Source organism: Phalaenopsis equestris, unplaced genomic scaffold, assembly GCF_001263595.1.
Source record: "Phalaenopsis equestris unplaced genomic scaffold, ASM126359v1 Scaffold000002, whole genome shotgun sequence".
Classification (NCBI taxonomy): domain Eukaryota; kingdom Viridiplantae; phylum Streptophyta; class Magnoliopsida; order Asparagales; family Orchidaceae; genus Phalaenopsis; species Phalaenopsis equestris.
In genome coordinates, this window is record NW_018164444.1 from 79,259,466 (window position 1) to 79,280,220 (window position 20,755).

At 33.7% G+C, this 20,755-nt stretch overlaps 1 protein-coding gene across 2 annotated transcripts in view; it reads right to left on the reverse strand.

Annotated features, from left to right (window-relative positions):
- Nucleotides 1-19,822, reverse strand: part of LOC110029370 (zinc finger matrin-type protein 2) — a 63,351-nt gene extending 43,529 nt beyond the window's left edge. For both annotated transcript variants that reach the window (XM_020731635.1, XM_020731643.1), the window contains exons 1-8: nt 19,537-19,822; nt 6,305-6,443; nt 6,110-6,190; nt 6,003-6,030; nt 5,786-5,868; nt 5,133-5,165; nt 3,980-4,058; nt 3,837-3,889 (exon numbers count right to left, since the gene is read on the reverse strand). In XM_020731635.1, the coding sequence (XP_020587294.1) occupies nt 3,837-3,889; nt 3,980-4,058; nt 5,133-5,165; nt 5,786-5,868; nt 6,003-6,030; nt 6,110-6,190; nt 6,305-6,325 (378 nt within the window). In that variant the 5' untranslated portion in view covers nt 6,326-6,443; nt 19,537-19,822. The remainder of the gene's footprint in view (nt 1-3,836; nt 3,890-3,979; nt 4,059-5,132; nt 5,166-5,785; nt 5,869-6,002; nt 6,031-6,109; nt 6,191-6,304; nt 6,444-19,536) is intronic.
- Nucleotides 19,823-20,755: the final 933 nt, after the last annotated feature.

A 20,755-nucleotide genomic window follows, 5' to 3' on the forward strand; every position in this document is an offset into this window, starting at 1 on the left:
AAAAGGGTAATTCCTTAATTATAGGTATTTATGTTTATTTCATAATTATAGGAATTACTTAATTGTAGGAAGATTTCTTTCCACTTTTTATCTCTTGTACTCGTCTATTTATAGGTGAATTATCTATGTATTCATTGAGAAAAAGAATTATTCAAAATTCACAATGCACAATAGAGGTGAGGCACAAATCACAAGCAAGGCACAAGATGCCAACACCAATAGGTGTCGGCGACGGAGAAGGAAGCCCCAAGGTGGATGGATAGTTTGGCAATGCAAATGTGGATGATTAAGGACAGCCCAATAAAATACACAAGAGAGGTGCAGCAAAAGGCAAATGCGAATAGGGTAGCCATGGCTGGGCAGCTAGAACGAAGCTACATGATCAGATGAGGCAAATACCAGGTATCATGTGCGCAAACAAAGCTCGTGCAACCGAATTAGAGGCATGTGATTGCGACTGAGAGCAAATGCAGCAACTATGCAAGCAACCGCACGAGTTCTATGAGCAAGTGGCAAGGCACAAAGAGGGACTGGCTGGGAGAATGTAGCTTAGATGAGGGTCGGATGACAATAAGGGTTGTAACAACTAGTGGGATGGGAGAAATAGAGATTACTTCTTCTCTAAAATGATCTGAAATTCTACGAAGTTTAATTAATACAGCACAAAAATTAGGAGATTATTTTAGATTTTATTTCAAATAACTAGGATTTAGGACTAATTACATTAATTTTATTTTATGAAAATAATTGGGAAATTGATAGAATTTTATGGTATGATTCTTACAGAGATCACTAACTTTCTAGACACACAACAACAAAAAAAAAGCCTGCTCCAAAGAATGTCCCCACCAAAAAGACACTTTGCTTTTCAAATCAATGAACGGAATCTATAGCTTAAGAAACAACTTAAAATTTTTCCAAGGTAATTTGAATAAACTAAAATGGTATTCAAGGGTTTTCAAATTACCTTATAATTTCTCGGAGATAAATATTTTCTAAGGAAAGGGTGAATGATAATTAGTAGTTTTGATAAGATGTGAACTTCGAAGTAACACTTCATCTTTGAATTTATCCTAAAAACTATAAATATTCTCAAAAAATACCATAACCCCAAAAAAAATTATAAAATTTGCACATTCCAACAGATGTAAATCTCAATCATAATGATCAGGCCAGCAAATTTTAATCCACGGGTCTACTTTGCATTAAATTTGTTTGCCTACTTTCAAGCCTTCCACACCCTCAAAGTTGTAAGTCCAATATTTGGGCCTTTCCTTTAGGTGCAAACCCTAACCCAACTAACTAAGCTCACAAAAGCTAACAAACATATCAGCTCAAACCCTAAATCATAGGCTTCGCATATATATCCAAGAATTCAGTCTCACTAACGAGCCTCCACAAGCATGTAAATCATGTAATAAACAATTCAAAGTCCAATGTTTATAATATGGGGTACATGTTCAAATGTCACAATGCTAATCTTCTTCCAGGTTATATTGAGTTCGTGATAAAGATACACTTGAGCCAAGTATGTAAAACCCAATCTACCCTTCTGCCAAAGATCACGACAGCAGTGAAACAAGGCCACTAAATACTAAACAAAAGCTATTAAACTTCCCTGTATCTTAGACACACTTAATTGATTCTTGAAACTCATCAAAAACTAATGATTGCCCCACATCTTTGTGTCAATCAAACATGTCTATCTATGAGTCCTACGTGGTTTATAAGTATGCATAGTATGGAAATGCTTTTCCCAATGAAAGAGTCAACATCAGCCTCAAAAGCAGGCCCCCGGTACACAATTTCACATAGGTCTATTGACGATATGTAAGAGGAAGTGATCCATAGTTGCTAATCAAGCTCCCTAGACATTATGACACAAAGCCCTCTCTGATGTTAACAGATTATGTTTACTGGGAAACTTGAGATAACAAAATCTTAAGATCTCAGTCAGGTATATCTACTTCCCCCAATTATTCCCATTGAACCAAATTAAGAATTAAATACTAAATCCAAATCTAATGAACTACATCAAGAATAATCTCCTATAATTGAGATGAGTAATTAATTATAAAGGCCTGCGACTATACAAAATCTTAATTGCGTTCTAAATAAAATTTGAACTAACATCATAAGATTATGATTACTAAGAAACTTGAGACGACAAAATCATAAGATCTTGGTCAGGTTTATTGTCCTCCCCAAATTATTCCCCATTGAATCAAATTAAAAATCAAATACTAAATCCAAGTCTAATGAACTTAATCAAGAATAATCTCCTAAGATCGATGGGTAATTAATTATAACTGTTTGAAGCTATAAAATCTAATTTGCATTCTGAATAAAATTTGATGTAAAATCCGAGAAAATATGATTAAAATGAATACAATCTACCTCAAGAAAAATCCCTCAAATTTTCATACACAATTATAGGAGTCGATATTATGAAGCATCATCCCTTAATTAATACAAAATTGCATAGTGGTAGTTTGTAAAATGGAAAATTAAACATGAATTGAGTGGCATGGGTAACTAGCCCAATTTTTAGTGGCATTTGTGTGGTAAATTCTTCTTAAACTTGGAACATTGCTTCTAAACTTTTACATCAAATTGCAACTATTTGGGGTAAGAATATCACTACTAAAGGAGTAACTAGAAATGTAAGCCAAAATTCAGAGATGGATGGAAGAATCAGTATCAAGCACCTGAGCTATGGCATAATTCGCTAGACAAAAAATAATAAAGATCTAGTGCCACCTATTGCGAAAGTTCAAATGTAATTCACAACTAATTAAATTAAGCAAAAATTTTAATCCAAACAATTTTAACAACAACAACAAAGCCTTAATCCCACTACATGGGGTCGACTACATAAATCCTTTTTCTCCATTGAGTCCTATTTAGTGTCATATTTTCATTAAGTTTTAATAAATTAAGATCATTTTTTATACAATAAGCCCAAGTCTTCTTAGGTCTATCTCTGTCTTTCTTTAACATAAGTCGAATCTAAAACATCTACTCTGCTAATCGGATCATTAGATGGTCGACGTTTAATGTGACCAAAACATCTAAAACGCCTCTCTCTAATTTTGTCCGTTACAAGAGCTACACCAACCCTATCAAGGATATGTTCATTTCTCATTTTGTCTCTAAGTGTAAAGCCACTCATCCACCTAATCATTCTCATCTCGGCAACACTGAACTTAGCATTATGCTTCTCTTTTAAAGAACAACATTCAGCGTCATAGAACATTGCAGGTCTCACCACCATCTTATAAAATTTTCCTTTCAGTCTAAGCAGTACTTTTATAACACACAAAAGGCCAGAAGCATTCCTCCAGTTCAACCAACCAACTTCAATTCTACTATTAGCATCCCCATCTATATCACCATCGCTTTGAACAACAGACCCGAGATATCTAAATCGTTCACACCTTTTAATAATTTGATTACCCAAAGTTACACTTCTGTCACTAGAGCTACTACTACTAAAATTACATTCCATATATTCAGTTTAGTTATACTCAAATGAAGGCCTTTAGACTCCAATGTAGACCTCCATAATTCAAGTTTTTCCTGGGCATCTTTACTTGTTAACAATTTCAAAATCATTAAATCCTAACTTGTTAACCGTAACCATCTTTACTTCAAAAAATCCTCATCTTCTGTGATGATTTTATAACGTACTGTTCAATGACATCAAGATAAAATGGTCACATCTAAAAATACAAAATACAACAACAAAATTGCTTGAGTATTTTTCTTTAAAGTTTCTAGCAAAGCCCATCTCAGTAAGCTAAAAAAAAGTTCAGTAAATTAAAAATATAGACAACCTGTTGAAGAGATGCACGCTCCACTCGCATTGACATACCCAAAGCCCTCTGATCTGTGACACAAAGACAGCGCAGTTGGTCAACAGAATTACTGATTTTTACTAATATTTGAAAAAAAGGGGCTGATATTGAAGGAAACTTACGTTTCTTTCCATTAATATGGTCCAGGTAGTTTGCTGAATCCTTCACAACACACTCACAAACTGAACAGTAGTAACCAGCCTATACAATATCACCTTAACACGGTGAATTGAGATTTCAGAAAATAACAAAAAAGGGAAAGAAAATACACTGATTGAATTTTAATAAAATTCAATAAAAATCATGAACTAATGGAGTACTACTTAGAAAAATAAAAATTTATAATAATAAAAAAAGTTTTATGGTACTTCAAAAACTGCTAGGAACAAACCACAAAGTTGAAAGAATTTTTGCAGGTAAAAAAAAATTATCCTATAATAAGAATTTCAAAGATGTTATTGCAGATGCAAGCCACGGTTATGCAATAAATTAATGTTGGGCGTGACATGACAAGTGCATTAAAGCTGAATCAACAAGTATTATTTCTTGGTTTGGAGTAGGAAACAGCCATTCGAGTATTAGCCAAGACAAGGAATGAACTCTTTTAATAGGTGTTAAAAGTAACTTTGATATTATGATATTTAAGATTGGAAAAACTAAGTACAGGTTAAGCATGACTTGGTAATTTGTACAAATTTTTTACATTTTGAGTTGCACCAGAGTTAAGAAACCAGAGAAGACGAAGCTGCTTACTTCATTATCTTCCAAAACTATGCAGGGTGACGGCAGCCTATCTAGACTCACATATGGTGGAAAAGCACATAATGCATCTGATGTTAAAGCAACTAATTAGAATAATTTGAACATGGGAGCTTCATATATCCTCAACTTTTCAAATCTAATTGGATTAACAGTCAAATTGTTTGTCAAATTCCCCAGATGTCATGTAAATCTCACCCTTCACTTGACGAGTAAATGGTAGGCCTAACCTAAGAGTGTGTTGAGAGTAGATTAAGTCAACTTTCCAAATTCCAGGTACTCGCATAAAGAGATATGCAAGAATTTCTTCAAAAATTCTCCCTGAATGGAAGGGGAAGCAAAGAAACTATAACAAAAATTTATCATTTCCTTTGCCTGATAATTGGTAGCAGGGTAGCTAACTTGCCTACTTTATGTGCATACAATCCTTTTGGAAGGAAATTTAAGTAGTTAAGCCCTCAAGTTCTAAGCAGAGAAGAAAGAAAGATTTAAGAAAAAATGAGAGACAATAATCACCTGCTGACTTAGTGGTGCAATTGGAGTGACAACCTGCAAAAAAAAGAAAAGCAAATGAAACAAGTTAAATGTAAGAAAAAAAATTCAGGGGAAAAAAGTCATAATATAAAAATTAAATAGACATTGTAACGAATCTAATGGATTCCAAGAGAATAGGGGAAAATTAGGAGCATGCAGGTGTGACTGGAAATTTTTTATGGTGTACATAACCAAAAACTGTACAGCAAAAAAATAATGCACATTAAATATTCATTACCTCGATATCAATGTACTTCAAAGAATAAAGTGTCAAAATAGTGTAAGGTCATAAGATCCATTATTAAATTTTCTTATTCTTCAAGCTTGTAAGTCTTGCTTATGGACAAGGATCCCTAATATACCTCCCATTATCACACATAACACCTGCCCACAGCCCCTTCACAGGCATAGCCTAATATTGTAGTTATTCCTATGATTGAATAAAATAAGTACACACTCAGGAATCATCAAAAAATTACAAACAATAGACACGCCTATTTGCATGATTGTCAATCATACCCATGAGGTCCAGAACATTATTTTTAGAAAAGTTTTTTAAGGATTTTGATAATTCAGCAGAAATAAAATTTAGAAGTCAATTATAATATGCATACAGTATGGTAAAAAATTATAACCTGAGTCTTCCCAAGTCGTGACTCAAGGTCAACCTCATAGTCTCGGTGCTTTAGAGGTTTTCGTTGGATTGGAGGAGCTTTTCCTGAAATTTAAAGAAAAAAAAAAAAAACTGTAATATGGTGCCATAAATTCATCAGAAACATGCAAGAATTATCATTTAAAATTGAAATATAAATATATATTGAAGAAATCTAAAAACTAGAATATCAAACTTGCCTTTAGGCTTACTTCTAGCCTCCTCTTCCTGTCACAAATAGGACAAAAAGTTAACCAGAAATAAGGTACTTTTAGCACCAAAACATACTGCAGGTATTAGATTGGACCTGTTGCTCTCTTTCACGAGCTCGTTCCAAATACTCCTCTCGGTTAAATTTTCTTCTAAAGGTGTTGTCCACACCAACTGGCTATAGAAATTAGACAATAGTATCAAACGAAAGCTAAAAGCATGAACAAAGCTTCGGACTTAGATGGCGAAACTAAATATAATAATGTGAAGTAGTTATAATGAGTAAACTCACATTGCTTCCTGACTGAGCCATTGCAGAGTTCGTCTATATTGCTCAGCAGATCACCCTTTTATGTTGAGGACAATTACAAAAAGTAACATAAAACAAAGTGATTGTTCTTCTCCGCAGAAATTTGATGTCTCCCTTCTCCCTTGTGTGAAAAGAACGGAAGCTTAAGTTTGGACTAGAGTATGAAATGATTGAAGTTTCTTAAATTGTAAACAGTCCAACTACAATGAAAAAATAATGTTAGGATGGGTGTGGAAGAACAGGCGATTACAGATTTAAAAAATATTATATAAGATGGACATAGGGGGTAAAATCTATTGATAATATGATGATTAAAAATATATTTAGGTGATTTGGGCATGTAAAAAAGTATAGAATACGAATCAATAGGGCGGGTCAATCCTATCAAAGAATAGGCTCAACACCAAAATCAGCAGTAAGTATACATGGAACATAATGCTTTAGAAAGTCAGCCCCTCATAGTTCGAATAATATTAATGATTATGATCATAATGTATTTAAGTGCTCCGAGTTTTCTAATACTTGTAAACAATATCAAACAACAACAACAACAACAACAAGCCTTCGTCTCACTATGAATCTTTTTTCTCTTAGTTTTCTAATGCTTGTAAACAATAGCACCTGTCATTAAAATAGTTAAAATGACAATCTTTCTTCTTCTACTCCTAAGAAATCTTAAAATTAAAGAAAATAAAATATGGCAATTATCTTGACCTCATTGAAAATGTCAATTGGATGCCAAACATAGGAATCTGGGTTTTCCTTAGCTCCATGAGATGAAGTCACATTACTCTCCTGGTATGACCATAACCACCGAAAATTCATCAAACAAGCAATGACCAACCAAGCTTTTGGAAAACAAACTTTGGTTTAATGCTTGGTGGTTGAAGAACCAATCAAGTCAACCACAACTGAGTTGCATCCAATATAGGTCAATACTTTGATCCACTAAAATTATATAAGTGTGTGAATGAACAATTTTAGCTTGAATGTTTATCTGGCGAACCAAATGAATCCAGACAGCATTTCTGGGTTACAGGCACCAGTTGCATGCTTGGATATGGGTTGAAAAAAAAAGGATCTTGCTCTACTATTAATCACCAAAAGATATTTTTAACAAATAAAAACTATTTGATCAAAAAAATGTTCCATACTAACTAAACATTAATTTACTAACCAAAAATTGTTTGGAAAACAAAGCTAGATGACAGATGTATGCAAGAATGCTTTTGTTGGCCAATTCTTTACTATAAATTAGTCAGACGAAAAATAGATTCTCCCTTTTTTCAAGAAAAGAAGAAGATTTTGAAGTTTGTGGTGCAGTGCTCCTACTTTTAGGTCGCATTTTCCCAACTATTTGGGGTTGGCATTATGAATCCTCACCTTCCAATATTCCCATTAGAGTGTTCTTTGATGTGTTGCATGTATATTTTGTAAATCCTTTTTTTATCCCTGTAACTTAGAAACTCGACTTTTCCTTTCCAAATCCCCAGGACACTTAGTTCATCAACTCATCGAACAATAATATTTCCTGCAAACCGCCTATTTCTACTTTTAGTTGTCTTATCTTCAATAGATGTAGATTTATTTTTTCTCTAATATAATATTTCATTAATTTATCCTTCATAGTTTTAGCACACGTCAATACTGTATTCTTATTTCTATCACACCTAGTTGAAATATTAATCACTTATTATAACCCAACATTTCAATCCATTTAGCATTGTCAACCAAGTTGTGGATTTATAAAATTCGCATTTAAGCCTCCAAAAATAATTTCTTATCACACAACTCAAGCAATTTTTTTTTAACTATTTAATCATACTTTCAATTACAGTGGCGATGCCATCCTCTTTTTTTAGGGGGAAAAGCTGCCCCTAGACTCAACGTGGGAGGGCTCAGGTCAAAAAAGAGCAAAATGATATTTTAGGAGGGGTAAAACTGATATTTCAAAAGTGCAAAATACCAAATTACTCTCTCATATAATCCAAAATCTGAAATTAAGGGGTTGTAATTGTCCCCCTGGACCCTAGCTGAGTCCGCCCCAGCTCTAAAAATTATATTATCACCTATATTTATATTATGCTATATAATGAATTCTAGATGCTTGAACAAATCACATCTAGGCATCAACTTATATTTTAATAATATTGAATAATAATCGGTAACACCATAGCATCAAAATTACAAGTCATATATTCAATGTGTTATGATATTTCTAAGGTTTCAATATCAAAATTTTCTCGATTTTTCTAATTTTCAACTTAATTTAGTTTATGTATCACTAATTAGAATTATAGAACAACAAAAGGCATGCACTAAGGTAACTTGCTTTGAATATCTTGTTTAACATCTCCATAGCCAATACCAAAAATAAAAATAAAAAATGTATTCAGCGTTAGTTAATGATGCAAACTGACTATGATTAGAAATTTTTTAGTCACACCATTATTACATATGATACTAATCAATACACTATTGTAAATATTTTTAATATTGTCAACATATACTTGAACGTGACATTTATACCTTATAACATACAAAAGTTATTCCTATGGTACACAACCATATGCCTTCACAATATTAAAAAAAAAAAAATCAAGTGAAGGCCATTTGCTTACACTAAACATATCTTAACACAAGAATCGCTTCCATAATAGATATACCTAACATTAAATTATATCAATTCTCTAAAATTGATGCAGTTTTTCAAAGTTTAAATTTCATCACTCTTCCAATAGTTTCACTATATGACTAAAAAAATTAATTCATCTATAGTTCGCACAATTTTAAATATAGTCTCTATTGTTTTATCAAAACATTTCTTCTTCGATCTTCTTGCATTGTTTCATTTTTAAAAGTTCTATTAAAAAAATTTGATAACTAACCCGCCACAATATCCCCCGTTACTCTCCGAATCTCAACAGATATGTCATTTAGAGTAAGTCCATCCTTATGGAACTTTTTTAGCGTTAATTCCATTTTTTTTAGATTAATGTATAAAATATTTCACAATATTATTTTAAACAGCGTTGTTAAACTGTATCTATAGTTCGTTTGGGGCAGCATATAAGTGTGAACGGCGTTTTGAAAACGCCACCGTCTTGTTTGGTACGCACTTATTCCCAGCTTATCGAAAACGGCGTTTTGGAATTTGTAAAAGACGCGGCCCCCACGGGCCTCATTTTCGATAGGATTATTACTCCCGTGACCCTGCCCTCATACGCATCCGCCCTCAATCACATCTGACATTTCTCCTTCGCATTTATCATGCCCTAAGTGCTTATCCTTTTACGATCTGGTGTGTTTTCCCTTTTCATTCTTCGGCATCTTCACTCCTTCGACATTTCCTTCTTCGGCATTTGTACTCCTGCATTTCTTCTCAACAGGTATAACTCTTCTTTCGCATGTCTCGTCTTCCTTTTTCGTCCTTTGCAGTCGTTCGAGAAATGTGGTTGGATCTCTTTGTTTTTTTTTGTGGATCTGCAAAGCGACAGATAAGAAATTTCCGTGGATGTGCAAAGTGACAGTACTTCGTGAAATATCGATGATGATTTTTTTAATTGAACTGCAAATCACAGTTGTTTGCCTGACTGAAGATCTGAAATTTATCTCATGTTTGCGTTGACAAAGAGTTGAATGTAGAAACTTGATATGTTAAAATTTACGGTCTGTTTGTGTGGAGGAATACTCCTTGCAATTTGCTGACTTTATATTGTGTGGAGGAATATTATTTGGAATTTAAGGATATTTGTAATTATCTTCACAAAGATTTCCTTTTTATGTTTTCAGAGTAAAATATTTTGGTTTAAGGGCTATTGCCTTTAATATGCAACATTCGCTTACAAGATTTTTATAAATGATTTAACTATTGTGGATTAACTTGTTGGTAGATGTATATGCATTCTGCATATATTTTCTTCAAGGGTTGCAATGAAAGTATACACATCTATTCTTTGAATCTCATTTTGCTCTTTATCCTTAACACATGTTGAACCCCTTAGATATGAAATTACTAGATCTTACTCATTGTTTGCGGTTTAAGTTGTGACCATCAGATTTGGTCTGAGAAAATTACAAGAATTTTCAGGAATGATTGTATTAATGATGGTATTATTCTTGTATTTTGTTAGCTTTTTATTTTTTGGAAGCTTTACATATATGCCACGCGATCCATATAGATTTACATGTCTAAAACCTAAACTTCAATTTATACATATTTGTAAGTTACCTATGCTTCAAAATGTGTTATACCAATGTAAACACAAATGAATTGGATGGTTATAATGTCAAATTCTCTTTATTTATTAAAGTATTTCTGGATTGAAATAAGGAGCTAAAATGACATTATGATATCACCAAATAAACATACATTCATCATTAAGAGAGCTTTTGAAGAGAAATGATTTTTTGTTTTCCTATGCATTCCAAAAATTGGTTATGGTTAATGCGGTTTTGATAAGAGGAATTCTTGTTTTTTTTTTATGTAAGGAGAACATATTTTTTTAATGTTTCATCAATATTATTTGCACTAACATGTCTACCATATAAATTACTTATCTCTCAGTTGAGACATTTTTTGGTATGAAAAGAAGTATTTTGTGTTTATCGTTAATCTGACAGAACTCAATGAGTAAAGCTAAAGAAATCACTATTATATATTGTGATATATATGTCTGAAAGAGGTCGAAGTGGTAAATAGACCCACCACGTATTTTAACAAAAAATGATGTCAAAATCTTATGGTTAAATTTAAGGAAGCGACCGAAAGGGATTACGACCGGATGAAACTAAAAACAAGTAGAATCAATTAAAAAAAGATTGTAAAATATGGGAAAAAAAACTCAAAAGAGGATCAATAAGAATGGGTTGAGATCCAGCAAAGTCGATAATTGATGCACCAAAGAATTGGTAGGCTCAGAAATTACAGGTAAATAAATATCTAATATTATTTTATCTTTGATCAAATTTCACACTAAATTTAAAAGATTTCACTAATAAAATTTTAAATTTATTTCAAACAGTACCGTCAGCAAAAAAAATTTAAATTTATTGGCATTAATCCAGTTTTGGAGGAGAAACTAGATGAAATGTTCATTGGGGTTGTCACAACAGGAGCTCATGCGTAGGGCTGTCAATTTGGCTCGTTGTTCGTGAACAGCTGGTGTTTAATTCGTTAAGCAGCTCGTGTTCGACTCGTTCGTTAATCCTAACGAGCCGAACACGAACATTTTTTTAAGCTCGAAATGTAAATGAGTCGAACACGAACAACAGTTTGTTCGCTCGTGTTCGGCTCGAAATGGCTCGAAAAAAAAATTATATAACTTTTTATATAACAATATATTGCATATATTATTTATATAATAATATATTATATATATTTATGTCTAAATTTAAATCATAACACCTCATGTGGCAATGTGTTTAGTGTCTTCTTTTGTATAGATTCGATCCAGGTTCGAATCTCACACTTTATATCTATTTTTCTCAATTTTAGTTTAACGAGCCAATTTCGAGTCGAACACGAACACGAATATTTAAATCAAGTTGAACACGAACACACTGTTCACGAGCCGATTTCGAACACGAGCTATTTCGAACAAGCCGAACACGAGCCAAGCCTGAGCTCGCTCAAGCTCGGCTTGTTTACAACCCTACTCATGCGTTCACCTCACAGGAGATCATGTGTTCACCCCAAATGATCTCGGGCTTGTCGGCTTATCACAGGACATGGAAACCGTGCAGATAGGTGAGTCAGGAGGTCTCAGCCAAGTCCACGCAGATGTTCAATCCACAAGCGTGTCAAAGCGTTTCAGGGTAGACAAAAAGAATAAACGAGTCACATTCATCAAAGGCATCATTGACACATTGGTTGAAACCTGCAAAACAATGTCTTTTCCCTCGCAGGACAGCTCCATTGAGGAATGTCTCCAAGTCCTCAATACATATGCTGATATTAAGACGAAAATATAAGACTATTTAAAATACGTGAAATTGTTACGAGACCCAACCATAAGACATGTTTTTATAAAGTTGGAACTGGAATACTGACTCAAATACTTAAGCTCTTTCATGGATAATTGAATGTTTAAGATATTATGTATTTTACTTCCTAAAGCTCTGTTTCATATTTCTGCCAAGGGCACTTTTCCTTTTTTTCATGATGGTACTATGTTCTTTATTTATCTTGTATTATGCACTAATTGTATTTTCTATTATTGTACCTTGTATGTTTCGCCATAATTTTCTGAAGTTTTCTATTTATCAAGTTTATAAATTATCTTTGTCCTTATTTTTTAGTATGGATGAAGAACAAGTTAATCAGATCCGCAAAGTCGCACTAATTATTACATTGTTGTATTATTGCTATCTTACACACATCGACTGAACCCCTTATATGACATCGAGTCAAATTGGGGCTAGATGGGTAGGTAAGTTATTACGAGGTCATCTCACACTGTTCTTCAATATGTTTCGTGTGATTAAAGAAATATTTCTTGACATGCTTAATCAACTTCGGAGCCTTCATGGGTTGCACGGCTCAACAAGAACGATATCAAGAGAAGTGTTGGCAATAACTCTATACATCTTAGCTCATAAATACAGTGCTTGAGATACTATGCTTGAAATATAGTGTTGCTAACAGGTGCAAATGAAAGTTTATAACTTTTTGATGTATGAAGAGATTTTTTAATGAGATCCTCTTGGATGTAATGCTTTGTGACAAAATATGAGTTATGTCTGTTGTATGTCGGGTAACATGTATTGCGGTATTGGGATCTGCAACTCCCATTTAGGAGAGATGGCTGACCCCTTCTCTCCACTTCTCTCTCTGCCCCCCTCTTTCTCTCCCTCTCCCCTATCTCCCTGTGGAGCAGCTTGGATGGCCACAGAACTTTATTGTCGGCAACCGTTGCCTTCACACTCAGGTTAGTAGATTTTATTTATTTCCTATATTTTGTGATCGATATATTCTTTTTTTCATAATTGCAGGACGATGAGCTCCAGGTATTCAGGGAAATCCGGGCAGGTGATGTGTCGCTGCGGGCTACCGTCCTTGTTACTCACGTCACGACAACCACATAGCTACGGGTGGCAATTCTACAGATGCTCACAGTGGGCACACAGACCGGAAGACTGCAATTTCTTCAGGTGGGTCGACAGTACGTTCGTTTCTAGGATATCTCAACTGAACACCGCCGCTTGGAGTTCGACGATGTCACAATTTGAGAACACCGCTTGTGGTTTGAGTGCTTCCGTTTCTACGATATCACAGTCAGGCAGGTTTGCATGAGGTTTTGGAGTGTCAGAACCGGGCAACATTCGTCGTGATATGTTTCTACATTTTAAAGTCAATATTGTCATTTTTTTTCTTCTAATTTTAACATGTTATTTTTTCTTCTTTTTTTTCTCATAATACTCCATATTAGTGTGTGAATACGTATTTCACTTTTATATATGTAACTGTGTTTCTTCAATGTGATCAGAAATACCGAAAATATTTGAGTTATATAAATGTAACTCAACTCTTTTGTATTTTCATATCTTAATATTTGAACTTTAATTTTACAAACTTGTCACATTCCATATAAATTAATATTATGTTGCAATTTTTTGGTGGTCTGTATGTGTCGAATGAGTCTGAAGGGGGTTAATTGGTTCTAAAATATCTAACATGTATACATTGTTGTTTTGTTGAGAAAATTACAACTTGTGCGTGACAGATTGTTCATTTAACTAAAAAAATCTGCAAATCAGTTGTTTACAAAACGAAAAAACCAAATAGCTAAACATTTTATCCAAAACAGGGGCAGAATGGTTATTTATCCAAAATCAGTTGTTTTCCAAACGTAAAAACCAAACAGTTAGACAACTTATCCAGATCAGTTGTTTATTAACAGTTTATCATGATAAGCAGCTGATCTGGATAAGCTGGATAAGCTGCAGCTGCCCCAAACAGACCCTCAGTCTTCCAAACAGCCCCCCAGTCTTCCATTTATAGGTTGTTTAGTTTACTTTTTTAGTGAGATGAGCCACTTTCCATGATATGAGCCTTCCAGTGTCACTAATACATTCATATAAAAGTTATTTTCATGCTTCTTATCATTATTGAATTGTTTATGTAAATTTTTTCCTCTATTATACAGAATTTTCTACTTAGTATGTTTGGGGCAGTTGCAGCTTATCCAGCTTATCCAAAAAAACTGTTTATCCTGATAAGCAGCTGGTCTTAATAATTTATCTGACTGTTTGATTTGTGCGTTTGGAAAACAACTGATTCTGGATAAATGATCATTCAAACCCTGTTTTGGATAAATTTTTTAGCAATTTGGTTTGTGCATTTTGTAAACAGCTGATTTGCAGATTTTTTTAGTTAAATGAACAATCTGTCACGAAGAAGTTGTAATTTTCTCAACAAAACAATAATGTATATATGTTAGATATTTTAGAACCAATTAACCCCCTTCAGACTCATTCGACACATACAGACCACCCAAAAAATGCAACATAACATTAATTTATATGGAAAGTGACAAGCTTGTAAAATTAAAGTTCAAAATGTTAAGGCAAGAAAATACAAAAGAGTTTAGTTACATTTATATAACTCAAAAAATTTTGATCACATCAACGTATACAAAAGTGAAATATACCTTCACATAATAATATAGAATATCATGAGACCAAAAAAAAAAGAAAAATAACATGTTAAAATTACAAGGAAAAAAAATTACAATATTAACTTTAATATGTAGAAGCATATCACGAAGAATGTTACCAGGTTCTGACACCTCAGAACCCCGAGCAAACACATCCGACTAGGATATCGTAGAAACAGAAGCGCTCGAACCACAAGTGGTGTTCTCAAGTTGTGGCACCGTCGAACTCCGAGCGACGGTGTCCAGTTGGGATATTATAGAAATGAATGTATTGTCGGTCCATCGAAAGAAATTGCAGTCTTCCGGTTTGTGTGCCCACCGCGGGCACCTGTAGAATTGTCGTCCTCAGTTATGTGGTTGTCATGACGTGAGTAACAAGGACGGTAGCCCGCAGCGGCACATCACCTGCTCGGACTTCCCTGAATATCTGGAGTTCATCGTCCTGCAATTATTAAAAAAATATATATATTAGTCACAAAATATAGGAAATAAATAAAATCTACTTATGTAATTGTAGAGGCAACGAATGCCGACAATGAAATTTTATGGTCATCCAAGCTGCTCCACAGAAAGATAGGGAAGAGGAAGAGAAAGAGGGGGGCAGAGAGAGAAGTGGAGAGAAGAGGTCAGCCTTCTCACCTGAATGAAAGCTACTGACCCCAATACCCCAGTACAGGTTACCAGATGCATACAACAGGCATCACTCAAATTTTATCACAAAGCATTAAATTCGAGAGTATCTCATTAAAAAAGTTCCCTTCATGCATCAAAAAGTTAAAAATTTTCATTTGCACTTGTTAGCAGTACTGTATTTCAAGCATAGTATTTCACGTACTGTATTTTTAAGATAATATGTATAGGGTTATTGCCAACACTTTTCTTGATGTCGTTTTTGCTGAACCATGCAACCCATGAAGGCTCCGGAGTTCATTAAGCAGATCAAGAAATACTCCTTTCGTCATACGGAACATATTAAAGAACCGTGTGGAATGACCTCGTAATAACTCACCAACTCATCTATCCCCAATCTGACTCAAAGTCATATAGGGGGTTCGGCCGACGTTTGTAGGATAGTAATAATACAACAATGTAATGATTAGTACGACTTTGCGGATGTGGTTAATTTGTTCTTGATTCATACTACAAAATAATGATAAATAAAATTTATAAACATAATAAATAGAAAACTTCAGAAAATTGTGGCGAAACATAGAAGGTATAATGATAGTAAATACAATTAGTGCATAATACAAGATAAATAAAAAACATAATAGCATCACGAGAAAAAAAAGTGTCAATGACAAAAATATGAAACTGAGTTATAGGAAATAAAATACATAATATCTTAAACATTCAATCATCAATGACAATTAGTGCATAGTACAAGATAAATAAAAAACATAATAGCATCATGAGAAAAAAAAAGTGTCAATGACAAAAATATGAAACTGAGCTATAGGAAATAAAATACATAATATCTTAAACATTCAATCATCAATGAAAGAGCTTAAGTATTTGAGTCGGTATTCTGGTTCCAACTTTATAAAAAACTGTCATATGGTTAAATCTCGTAACAACTTCACGTATTTTAAATAATCTTTTGTTTTCGACTTAACATCAGGATATGTATTGAGGACTTTGAGACATTCCTCAATGGAGCTGTCTTGTGAGGGAAAGACATTGTTTTGCAAGTTTCAACCAGTGTGTCAATGGTGTCTTTGATGAATGCGACTCCTTTAATCTTTTTTGTCTGCCCCGGTACGCTCTGACACGCTTGTAAATTGAACATCTGTGTGGACTTGGCTGGGACCTTCTCCTAACTCACATATATACATGGTTTCCATGTCCAGTGATAAGTCGGCAAACCCGAGATCATTTGGGGTGAGCGCATGAGCTCCTGTTACGACAACCCTAGTGAACATGTCATCCAGCTTCTCCATCAAAACTGGATCAATGCCAAAAAATTTAATTTTTTTTTGTTGACGACACTGCCTAAAACAGATTAAAAATTTTATTAGTGAAATCAATTTAAATTCAATGTGAAATTTGATGCAGGATAAATTAATATTAGATATTTATTTACCTGTAATTTCTCAGTACACTAATCCTCTGGTGCATCAATTGTCAGCTTTTCTGAATCACAATCATTCTCATTTATCCTCTTTTGAGTTTTTTCTATATTTTCCAATATTTTTTTAATTGATCTCACTTGTTCTTTAGTTTCATCCGATCGTAATCATTTCCGGTCATTTCTTTGAATTTAACCATAAGATTTTGTCACTCTTCTTTGTTAAAATACGTGATGGGTCTATTTCCCACCTCGACCTCCCTCAGACATAGATCACACAATATAATAGTGATCTCTCTATCCACATGGTCGATGAACCAGCCTCTTTAGTTTTACTCATTGAACTCTGTCAGATTAACGGATAAGCACAAAATATTTCTTTTCATAGCAATAAATGTCTCAACTGAGAGATAAGTAATTTATGTGGTAGACATGTTAACGCAAATAATATTGATGAAGTATTAAAAAAATATGTTATCCGTACATAGGAAAAACATAAGAATTTCTCTCATCAAAGCCGCATTAACCATAACCAATCTTTGGAATGCATAGGAAAACAAAAATCATTTAACTCTTCAAAAGCATTTTTAATGATGAATATATGTTTATTTGGAGATATCATAATTTCATTATGACTCCTTATTTCAATCAGGAAATACTTTAATAAATAAGGAGAATTTGACATTAGAACCACGCAATTCATTTGTGTTTACATTAGTATAACACTTTTTAAAGCATAGGTAACTCACAAATATGTATACATTGAAATTTAGGTTTTAGATATATAAATCGATATGGATTGCGTGATATATATGTAAAGCTTCCAAAAGATAAAAAGCTAACAAAATACAAGCATAATATCTTCTTTAATACAGTCATTCCGAAAAATTCTTGTAATTTTATCAAGTCAAATCTAATAGCCACAACTTAAACCGCAAGCAATGAGTAAGATCTAGTAATTTCACATCTAAGGGGTTCAGCATGTGCTAAATATAAAGAGCAAAATGACATTCAAAGAATAGATGTGTATATTTTCACTGCGACCCTTAAAGAAAATATATGCATAATGCATATACATCTGTCAACAAGTTAATCTACAATACTAAACCCATTTATAAAAACTTTTTAAATGAATGATGCATATTAAAGGCAATAGCCCTTAAATCAAAGTATTTTACTCCAAAAACATAAAAGAGGAATTTTTGTTAAAATAATTGCCAATATCCTTAAATTTCAAATAATATTCTTCCACGCAATATAAAGTCAGTAAATTGCAAAGAGTATTCCTCCACACAAACAGGACTTAAATTCCAACATATTAGGTTTTTACATTCAATTCTTTGTCAACGCAATCAGGAGATAAATTCCATATTTTCAATCAAAAAAACAACTATGATTTGCAGCTCAACTAAAAAAAATCATCATCAGCATTTCACGAATGATTGTCACTTTGCACATCCACAGAAATTTCTTATCTGTCGCTTTACGGATCCACAGAAAAAAAAACAGAGAAATTCAACCGCATTTCCCGAACGACTACAATGGACGGAGAAGAAAGATGAGACATGTGAATGAAGAGTTATACTTATTGATAAGAAATGCAGGAGTACAAATGTCGAAGAAGAATATGTCGAAGGAGTGAAGATGTCGAAGAATAAAGAGGGAAAACACACCAGATTGTAAGAGGAGTGCTTAGGGCATGTGAAATGCGAAGGAGAAATTTGATATGCGATTGAGGGCGGATGCGTATGAGGGCAGAGTCACGGGAGTAATAATCTGATCAAAAATGCGGCACGGGCACGGGCGCGGGCCGCGTCTTTTACAAATTCCAAAACGTCGTTCCCGATAAGCTGGAAATAAGAGTCTGTTTGGGGCAACTTATTTGGTGCGGTGGCGTTTTGAATACGCGTATGGTATGTTTGGGTAAACTGTGTTTTGGCAGCTTATGCGTTTTCAAAAAGCCAAAAACCGCATTTTCACACTGCACCTATCTGCGGTGGCAACTTTCTAGCAGCGGTCTAGCTTTTCCAAAAAAAATATAAATTTATAATAGTCACCGCACCTAGCTTATCAGCAGATTATTCAATAAGGTGCAGCTGCACCAACCAGACCCTAAGTGCGAACCAAACAAGACGGTGGCGTTTTCAAAACGCCGCCCGCACTTATAAGCTGCCCCAAAGTGGCCCTTATTCTTAATTCAGAGTACTCTCACAATTTAAGGTTACTTCATCGTATCATCTTTTTGCAGTATCTACCATCTTCTGGACATATGGCATGATAGCATGAAATTGAAGCAAAACATGTCGACAAATAACATAGCATAAACACTAAAAATAAAATAATCCAGAACAAATTACAAGTTAATTAGGTCAATTACATGAAGATTTAGGGCTGTTTGGTAGCAGAATTGAATCGAGATTAAAATTAAGCCTACCAAAGGGTAAAAATGACAACTTCAAATCCTACGGAATCATAAATCCCATTCTTACCGTATTGCCGTAAATCCCGGATTTGCTGAATCCAAAAGTTCGGAAACTTTACGCGATATAGCAGTAAAGGTCCGTCGAGCTGTCGCCGCGACTTCCTGGCTTCAAATCTTCTTCGTCCCCGTCGTCGCTACAGTCGTCTTCGCCATCGTGGCTCGGGCTGAAGCCGGACACAGGTCGGATTTAGCTTAATGCGCAAATCTCACGACCTCCGCTTCGCTGGTCCCGTCGACACCTTCTCATTCGCGCGTTCCGCGGTTTAGGGTTCGAAGTTTTTTTCCGAGGCAAGAGAGTTAGGGAAGAGGGGATAATTTAACCTCTATTATAATTAAATTACATTATAATTTGGTTAATTAAATATTTTAACATTAAATTAATTTATCACTTACTAAATTATGATTGATAAATATATTATTTCACCAAAATTTTTATATTTGCGTATACCATTAGACTTTAATTTTATCACACATATATATCTAAAGCGGAAGTTTTATATTTATGTATAAAGTACGTTTTGTAACCCTTCTGTTTTCTTTAATGATCCAGTCCGATCGAGATGTACGTCATCATGATTAGCACCGAGCATGGCATCATGGTCGGTGATCCTGATTCTTTTTATAGATGTCAATGTGATGTATGCGATTTTATATTTAATTTTCTTATTTATAATTTCTAACTCGCAACAAAGCCAAAAAATTTGATCCCAAGCAAAAGCTAGATAATTTCTTAATTTCAAAGCAAGTAATAATACAATTATAATATTTAATATGGGATGTTGCGCAAGTATACGTTTCGTTATCAAATAATATATGACTTTTTGATTAACCCCGAATATCGAACCCACGGGGAAAATATAATAGCAATATGCACTTTAGAAAATTTATAAAATAGGAGAAATTATATAACAAAATTCTGCTTAGCAAAATATTCTTACTTAAACTCTAGATACTAAAATAGGAATGAAAGTTCGCATTTTTTTTAAAATTTTGATAATTGAGAATAAAGTAACAACTTACTAACTTAACTAGATATTTGCAAGATGAAAGCAATATAAATAAAATATTTTTTTTTATCATTACTCGGTAACAAGTATAAGAATTTTATTGTGGAAGTATCATAATTGTGTTATGTCAAATAGGAGCAATAATATTATTTACACTTACTAGAGATTCTATAAAGAACATTGGTTAATCTATAGTTTGAATAGTTTTGAAGATGGGTT